The 9,478-nt window shown below is 39.0% G+C and overlaps 1 protein-coding gene across 1 annotated transcript in view; it reads left to right on the forward strand.

The window, feature by feature from the left end:
- Positions 1 to 7,681, forward strand: part of TSPAN5 (tetraspanin 5) — an 83,903-nt gene extending 76,222 nt beyond the window's left edge. The window contains exons 4-8 of the mRNA XM_074147590.1: positions 1,322 to 1,492; positions 3,513 to 3,638; positions 6,756 to 6,803; positions 6,931 to 7,047; positions 7,616 to 7,681. Of these exons, the coding sequence (XP_074003691.1) occupies positions 1,322 to 1,492; positions 3,513 to 3,638; positions 6,756 to 6,803; positions 6,931 to 7,047; positions 7,616 to 7,681 (528 nt within the window). The remainder of the gene's footprint in view (positions 1 to 1,321; positions 1,493 to 3,512; positions 3,639 to 6,755; positions 6,804 to 6,930; positions 7,048 to 7,615) is intronic.
- The last annotated feature ends 1,797 nt before the right edge of the window (positions 7,682 to 9,478 follow it).

The following is a 9,478-nucleotide window of genomic DNA, read 5'->3' on the forward strand; positions in this document are numbered from 1 at the left end:
AATAGAAGTTGACTTCTTGAACTCTGGGTTGGACTGTTAGTTAGGGAAGGAGCTGCTGGTATACAAACAGACCTCAGTATTCAAAACTGCTTTAGCTAAGTAGCGTGGTTCTCTTCTCAAGCATTCCTCCTGTGAGCTTTGAAGATAGCAGTATCATGTTACATTTTAGATAAATTTAAGATTTTATAATAAAAATTCAAGATTCTTTCTTCCACCACCACAACTTCCAGAGGTGGGCACAGCCTGGGTAGTAGCTGTGGCTTGATAACCATTAACTGTTAATATATACATGAAAAAGCTTTCAGTGGAACAACTACCTTCAAGTGATATATTTGGCTTCTGCAGACACGTTGTATAAGGGGAGGAGGCACTTGAGAGTTACAGTTCTTGAGGCATTCATAAAGCAGCTTGAGGTAGTTCTAGCTTGTCTTGCTTAAAAAAAAAAATAAAACGGGGGGTGGGGGAAGCTATTGTAACACTTCACTTTTTTCCTCTTCCTTGCTTCTCTTAGCTTGCCTAGAATGAACCCATCTGCTGTACCAGAAATAGCTTCCTATACAGCAGCTGCAGGAGAAATTAAAAATGCATCTGAACAAACACAGGGCATATTAAAATGAAACTCAAAGGCACAGTTGCAAAAGGGATGGGCTTCCAGTATATGAGGACCCCTGTGTGTTTTATAACAGTGTACACTCAGTGGAGATGCTTAGAGAAAGTGGCAGATCGTTAGTAATGCCTTTGGCATCCATTGCATTTGCATTAATCATAGCAGCCTCATTTGGTTTTAATGTGGATGTGAGTCATTCCATAGACATTCTGCTCCGACTTAGTCATTAATTAATTTCTGCTGTTACCAATTTCTGCTTTGTCTGCTTAGGCAAAGCTTTACCAATGAGGGTGTCTAAAGAAAAAGTCACTTAGAAAGCATTTCACTGGCAGCATTGGTTTTTTATGCCTTGAAAATGTAAGTGCCATCATGGAAATTAAAGATGAGTTTTCAGAGGCCCTATAGGTGGTGAGTAGCCATCTCTGTTGAAATTTACAGTGAATTCTCTTGGACGTCTTTGAAAATCCCAGTGAAATGTCCAAAGTTCAAATTTGTTGGCATTTCTATTATTTGTTAGAATAGAATTAAGATTCTTGTACTACAGCCCTAATTAAAAATAGTGTATTTTTAATTTAAAATTTCTTGTGTGCCAGAATAACTTGAACTTGCACTGAAACAGATAAAACCTTAACACTGGACGTAATTGTGGGCCTTGAAAAATAAGTTTTTGATCAAAAAGCAAAATAATTTTAATCTTTTTCTTTTTCTTCATAGTTTTCTGTGTTTCTTGGAATTATTTTCTTCTTGGAGCTTACTGCTGGTGTTCTAGCATTTGTTTTCAAAGACTGGATAAAGGACCAGCTGCATTTCTTTATAAACAACAACATCAGAGCATACCGAGATGACATTGATTTGCAAAACCTCATAGACTTCACGCAGGAATATGTAAGTTGGCCTATGTTTATTTTTTTAAAAGCTTACTTTAAAGAAATACCTAATCTATTTTTTTACTTCCCATCTGTTTGGTTTCTTCAAGGAACAACAGAAATATTTTAGCATATAATATTTTTGAATATGTATTATATATGTATATTTCTCTTCACAGAACTTCTACAAACAGAGCACCTGTGAAAAATGGCTTATTTGTTGATGTATGACTGAGCAAAACAAGGGGGAGAGTTGGAGTGACTTATTCTTGAAGACTTAAAGATAGTGTGTCAAACCTAGCAGTTAACCATCAGTGTCTTGTGTTCCATTTTTTGTGTTTCCATTTATTTTTTCCATATGCATATGAAGATATTTTAGGGTTCTTGGGGGGTGGAGTGTTCAAAATATTTTATTGTAGGAGCTATCGCATCCTTTTCTAAATAGTCCTTTCAGAATAATCCTTTTTCTAAGCTTGATTTGGTTCTGAGATGAATGTTGGTGTAGTTTTAGCAAAGTCAGGGGTGCTACACCATACTGCAGAGTGGCAGAGATGTTTAGCTGGTCTGAGTGAAACTACAATGTTATTTCTTTTTAAGTAGACTTAATGCAATGAGCCTAACGAGGTGGGCAACTCTTAAAGTTCTCACAGGAGATCTCTAAATGACTCTACTTCTGCACTGGGGAGGGAAGGGTGAAACCAGAGATGCACACACTTGTGCAAGTTAAGCTCTGTAATTTATCAATGTGCGTAAAGGAGTCTTGTGCTGGCTTTCACACACAAGTTATTTTGCCAGTACCTTCTTGCTTCAGTTCTGGTCTGTGTTGATGAAATCCTCTTTAAATTTGGCCCTGTGTACCCAGCATGGTTAAGTGTTGGTTGAAGTAACGTTTACTAATTTTTGTACATTCTGCAATTAAAATAATTTCACTCACTGTTTGATTTGCTTCTATATGCCTTGGGATGGGGAGAATGATGAGTAAGTAACAGGACGTGGATCCTTGTACTGGTTTGAATCTCACCTAGTTGGGAGAAGGTCAGAGGTCACCACAGTCTGACGGTGGTTGTCAGCTTGTATGTAACCAAAAGGCTACAGTCTGATTTTGCAGGCACTACGTAAAACTTGCTCTCCTGACTGGATTAGCAATCCTAGCAGATAAGTCAGGGACAGCAAGACTCTGGAGAGCAAGCTACATTTTCAGCTAGGAGAGATAATGCTTGAAGACAACATTTTCAGGTATTGCAAAGGGAACTGTGCTGCATCTAGAAAGAGAGAATTGCCATTTCCACACTTTTAAAAATGTGGTTTGTTTGGGTTTTTTTTAAATTTTATTTTAAGTTGCCATAGATGGACATAGATGGATTCATTGAGAGTAAGACTGTAGCCTGTAAACCATCTACTGATCTCCAGTCTATTCTTTGTGTGTTCAGCAAGTTTTAACAATTCTTTGTGCGTTCAGCATGTTTTGCCAGAGACTAAGCCTGCCATTCGGCATATTTACTTTCTAAAGGATTCTGCCTGCTTTCAGTAAAGATGTTATTTGTGCAATGTGTGATGCTCAGGAAACAATACATACTCTCTGATGTACAGCCAGGAAAAGATTCCCCCAAACTGGAAGAGGAGTAGCTATACCAGTGTAGCCCTCAGAGCTGATTAGTTTTGTTGAGAACCCAGGGCACATTAGATTGAACAGAATATCATACTTTGGCTCTACTATCCCTCGGGCCTGAGCTCGTAGGCCTGTGCAACTCTGGTACTGTGTAGGTTTACCAGCTCACTCTGTGGGTTTCTCTCTAGAGAGCAGGATTGCAGGGTGTGAACATAACTTTAATCACATGATAATTGTAGAACAACTTAGAGGTTTGGAGTGGTCTTTTTTTTAAAAAAAAAATACAAAACCAAGTCAACTTCAATGAAAACAGAGGGAGTCTCAGGTTTTGTTTTGAAAGCTGGCGGGAAACCGGCAGCGATGATGCATGTTACTAATGCTGAGATTTGTTTGTTCTGAAGGTCAAGAAGTTCTCCTCTCTTTGTTCTAGTGGCAGTGCTGTGGGGCTTTTGGAGCTGATGACTGGAACCTTAATATTTACTTCAATTGCACAGATTCCAATGCAAGTCGAGAGCGCTGTGGTGTGCCGTTCTCTTGCTGCACTAAAGATCCTGCCGTAAGTGACAGTTGAGGGTAGGATGGGTCTGCTGTTCCAATTTTAATCGCTCTAAGATTATTTTTTTTTCTGGAAGCCATGCATGATCATTACCTTGTCACCAACCTGTATTTTTTTTCTGTACTTGCAGCTCAGCTTAACCACTGACTTTTCTGCAGTCAGCAAAAATCCTGAGCTAGCTTAAGTCTTCATCATATGCTCTTTGCTGCTTTTCATTAGAATGAGAGAACCATGGGCTTGGCTGAGCATACATATTAATTTTAGCAAATATAAAAAGCAGAAGCTCTTAATGAGTTGAAGGATATTCAATTGAATATCATCAGGATATTTCATTCACTGCCTTAAAGAACAGCAATTCTTAAGATCAGACACTCTAAAGTGGGTATTACTTGTTACTTAATGCAGTGTCCAGAGATTGCAGCTGGTTTGACCCAGTTTGTGCTAGACTGAATGACAGTCTATGCCCTGAAAAACTGACATGTGTTTGCATTAGAATCGTGAGTCGGGTATGGACATCTTGCTCCTTTTTTTCCACTTTAAAATTACTGCTTGTCCTACAGTCACCTGAAATTAGACTTGAAAGGTCAGAAATTGAGGGAACAGCTTTTTGCTAAATTTGGTAAATCTCCATGTCTCTTTAAGTGGTTATAGTTCTGGATCATCAAGCAGAAGATGTTAGAGCCATGCGTTACTGGTACAGACATGACCAAGAATGAAGGGTAAAGTGTAAGGAAGCAGTTCACTGACAGTGAAAGGCTTGGAATAGGGATGGGTGAGTGCATGGAAACTGTTATGTGGCTGACACTGCGTACATGTGGCTTTCATATAGCTTAAAAGAAGCAGCCTGTGAGTGTTTGTATCATCTAGTAGTTCAGCTGTGGCTTTTTCTCCACCTGGAGTGACTTACAGTTCCCTGAATGTATGAGTCTGTAGCACTGACTAAAGTTAGACAAGTTGCCAACAGGCACCTCAGGTGCTTCCTGACTTGCTAATGCAACGCAGTCGCTGCTCCCAGCATCCAGTCACTACTGCTGCTCTCCCCCTCTCCTGATGAGCCCCTGCCACTTGAACAAGCTGCGTTCTAGTTCCTCTGCAGGGAACATGTCTTCACAATAGTTTTAATTTTTCTCACAAACATGGCTGAAATTTTTTTTTAATGAAATATTAAAGCAAAATTACATAATGCTTAGGATTCCCCCTACTGTTTGCCTCTCTGCCCACCCACCCACACAGAGAGGTCATCGCAACCCAGTTTTAAAAATATAGTTGTTATAAAACCAAACCAGTGACAGCAGGACAAGGTAATCCTATAAATACATAATCCATGCTAAAGTTCTCTCCTTCTCTTTGTGTATATATGGTTATGCAGTTTCTTAGGGGGTGATGCAGCAACCAGTAATTTAAAGATAAGTCTCATTCTTATTCATTGTAGGGAAGCAACACGCTTGACTGCCTTTCAAATAAAGACTAAAAATAATAATATTTCTAAAAATACTAGAAGTCACACATATAATGGATATCATATAATTGTAACCAAGCTGGGACTGATTCAATTGCAATGATAAACACAGGTTTATTCTGTGGGAAAGCAAATTTGTCCTTTTTGGAATTAGGATGCAGTGTTGGCCAAAGCAAAAAGTTATGTGGATGCTTTATTGAACAGGACTTACTTTTAGTTTAGCTTTTAGTTTAGCTTGAATCGGGAAAAGGTAAGTTTAAGGTAGGCCAAAATGTCTCCTTTAAAATGAATATGAACTCTTATAACTCACCTTGGTTTAGCAGGTTGAAATGTTCCAAATTCCTGGACAGGCAAGGCCGAGAAAAACTGATTTGTTTCCATTTCATTCTTCATGCTTTCTTTTAGTTAAAAAATTCCAAGGCTAAAGGCAGAAGACACTGATGATAAAGCAAGTAGGGATTCAGTACAGAGAATAAAGCTTAAAATCCCTCCCTTAACTACTTTTACAGCCTTGAAGTGCGTGACACTTATTTTAGATCCTGGAAAACAAGCATTCATCTCATTAAAAGATAAAAGTTGCTCAAATATTAAAGGTCCATTGAGGGAATCCAACTTGGGCGACTGACAGGATGTGACCTTTTGATGTACTTCCTACAAAGTGAGGAAACACTTAGAGGAGCTTTAACTGGTAACAGGAGAGATCTTTTTCTGCATGGCTGCTATTTAAAATCTGTATCTCTTCTGGCTGCCTTTCTCACTTCCTACAGTCTGATTAAATTGAGATGTTCAGTACACCTAGCTAGGATTGGCTGATTTTCACACTTCCTTGAGTAGTTCCTTCTTCTGCTCATTGTTATTATATGAGCTAGTAACTTCATATTTTGCTGCCATTGTGGCTGACGCCCAAAGTAGTGGCAAAATAGTGACACACCAAAGTATTGCCCTGAAATAACCGTGTATACAGAGTAAAAGCAGCTTCAGCTTCCAATAGATAGCACTTGTTCACTAGGAAAAGTCCGCCATGGGCTATTTTATTACCTGTGCTTTGGGAGTACTAAAGCAGAGGCAGTAGGAAAAAGAGCCCTTTGTTCTCATTGGTATCAAGGTCCTATAAGAAAGAATAGAGAGTAAGACCACATTACCCCATCTCTTCTTTTTCCTCCCTAGTTTTTGGAAAGGAACTAGGTACTGTATATATTTCTGCAGGCATCCTTGGTAAGGAACTGCAACAGAACTGCCCCTTCTCACCTCTTCACGCTGCACAGACTGAATTCTGGAAATGTTAACAGTAGTCATGGCATATTTTTCAGTATAGACAAAACCTTTCAGGAGAGGTTCTTTCACTTACAATAGATGTTCCCTATCCTTACGCTTTGACTTCTGAATGCTTGCATCTGGAACATGGAGCTCACCCAGGTGGAGGGCCAGTTCTCCCAGCTTGCTGCCCTGAGAGCTGAGAGTATTTTTTGACCATATGCTTTTGGTTGTTGCAAATAATTAATAGCACTGAATGGAAGAGGAAAGGGATTTAAAGAAGCAATGTTCTAACTGAAGTTTGGGTGATTGTCTTATTATGTACGGGACCACCTCTGGGGAGCTGGGAGCGAGTGTTTGGGAGACACTTCACTGATTTCCTCTCTTCTGTCTCTCTCTCCTAGGAAGATGTTATTAATACTCAGTGTGGCTATGATGCAAGGCAAAAACCAGTAAGAATTTCTTTTTTCTTAATATGGTATCTTAAGGATATGAATCCCTCTCGCAAGAGCAGGTTGTTCTACTGATGGGATAGCTGAATGTAATTATCTCTGTTTTCTTCCCTCTTCTCCTTGGCAGGAAGTTGATCAGCAGATTGTTATCTACACTAAAGGCTGTGTCCCTCAGTTTGAGAAATGGTTGCAGGACAATCTTACCATAGTTGCCGGTATATTCATTGGGATAGCATTACTGCAGGTAAACATCACATTCCCTGTAATGAGTTACGCAGAACAACAACAGACAAATAGAAAACATGAGAGGGGAACTGTATATGAGAACTGGAAATACAGTGTTAGCTGCACTTATAATGTCTGTAGGTTTTAGTGAGGGGAGCTAAATGCATGAGGCTTTGTTTGTGTTAAGGAGTGTTTAATTTTTGTCTGTAGGGATGCATTTTTTTTTTTCTTTTCAACTGTATTCAGGTCAAAACTAACACTTTGTGTTAGATAAAGATTAGGTAGAGATTTTTAAGCCTGTACGGACCTACCGTTTCTGATGGTGCTTAAATGGGTAGCGAAAAACATTTGCAGTTGCTTTTGTGAAGCAAGTCTAGAACGGTTCAATTTCTTGGAACCCAGTGACACTATAAAAATACTGGAGTTACAGGAGTCTTTTGATATCCTTCCTTCTTCCAACACTTACTGTTCATTTAATTTTTAACTTTCTGTTGCTTGTTTTCATGTTGATTCTGTATAACCTAAAGAGTTTGCCTGTTTGAAGAGTTGTCTGATGCTCCAAATGAATAAATTGTTGTCTCTTCCAGATATTTGGGATATGCTTAGCCCAGAATTTGGTTAGTGACATTGAGGCTGTCAGAGCCAGCTGGTAAAACTGCTGAAGTAACTACAACAAGACACTGGACAACCGAAACCCTCTGAAACCTCCAGTGTGTCGCTCCGACACCAAGCTGTACGGACATGGGTGACAGGGAAGCCTTCTCTCCCAAGTAGTCTCAAGTCTAAGTTCCTGATATTGCAGTGAACTGGTGTTTCTTTGGAGTGGGGGAGAGAAGAGTGGGCTATTTAAAATCTGCTGCTCACTGACAGTTTTTTTTTTTTTTTTTTTTTGTTTTAAAACCACCAGTTTGAAAGCTGTTGAGCCGTGAATCTCTACTGTATTCTTGATCCTGAGTAACAAGTGGACACTTTTTTAAATTGGTGTATTCAGTGGGACAGAGTTGCATTGTTGTAGTCTGTGGGTATGCTGTTTATTCTTCGTGTCAAGGTCTTCGATATTCCTGAGATGGTCTCTCTCCTCACCACTCTGTAAAGGAATGATCTTCTTGTTTTCACAGCTAAACATAGCTACAGGCCTAAACCCGTCATGCAGGAAGCAACTTTCTATGCATCTATTGTACAGTAAAAGAAATTGTTTTTAAAACAAGGGAAAATTTTTTACGCAAGCTTCCAACCATCTCCCTGTAGTACTTTGAGGTTGGAATCGGCAAGCTCGCAGGGAGAATTGCCTAATTTTATCAACATCTTTCTTCCTTTCTCCACCCTTGTATGAAGGGAAAGGAGTTTTATATTTGACAAACAAGGGTTGTAGAGCCTTTGGTTGCTGCCATACCTTAGGACGTCAGTCTCTTAAGGCAAGGATGGGATATAACTGTATAAATGTATGAAAGCAGTGTGGATGTTGGGTCCAAGTTAATAATGTTATTCAAAGAATGAATTATATATTAACTTAAAAAAATCAAACCATGTATCTGATATGGCTAAATCTTTTGTTTCTCTGGAATTTAGTGTAACCTAATGCATTTAGGGATCTCACTAATATTAGTGCTTTGATATACTTGTACAAAACTTCTTTTAAGATTGGTCTGTTCCTAGCTGAGGCTTTGTTGGTTTGTTTTTTTTTTTTTTTTCCCTTTTTTCTTCAATTCTTTTTACTTGCATGAGCCGTGGAGTAAGAATCTATGACACTCCAGTGCTTTAAATCTGTGCATATGTTTTAATACAGTCTAATCCAAACTTATTTATTGGTAAATGCATGTGATTATGGAAAGATCATATCCCATTCCCATGGAAGCTGGAGAGAACAGCTTTTACCACAGTAAATGCTTACCTACACAGAAAAATCCTTGCTATGGAGATGTGTCTCCCTTTGTTGCTCTAAGTGCAACAAAAAGCTTTCTTGAAGCAATGAAATAAAAGTTTTAAAATACTAGCGCGTGTTAGGATCAACCAAGACAGACTCTTCTGAATTGGACAAAGAGAGTAGAATTTGGAACAAAGCACAAATAGTGGAAGAAGAATTAGATCAGACTCCATCCAGCTTAGAGTTTTTGGTTCATTCTTCTTCACGAGTAATAGTGAACTTACAGACCTGACCATGGCTTGGGTAGTTCTATTGCACTTTGTATAATTTTAGTGTGTTGTATGATCCTTCTCAGTATCTGCAGAACCAGTCCTGAAAGCTGTGAGCTCTCGGCTCACTGGTCAGACAGTGGCAGAGAGTGTGTAGCACCTCTTAGTAGGAGCTTAGCATTTTTCTGAAATGAGCTGCTGAGATGAAGTATGTGGAGTTGAAGAGATGAATGTGTTGCTTTCAAAGCTTCCCAAAGCTTCTGGATAGAAGGCTGGTCTGATGACCAATTAAAATCCTTTCTGGTCTTATGACTCTT

This window comes from Numenius arquata, chromosome 5 (assembly GCF_964106895.1).
Source record: "Numenius arquata chromosome 5, bNumArq3.hap1.1, whole genome shotgun sequence".
NCBI lineage: Eukaryota > Metazoa > Chordata > Aves > Charadriiformes > Scolopacidae > Numenius > Numenius arquata.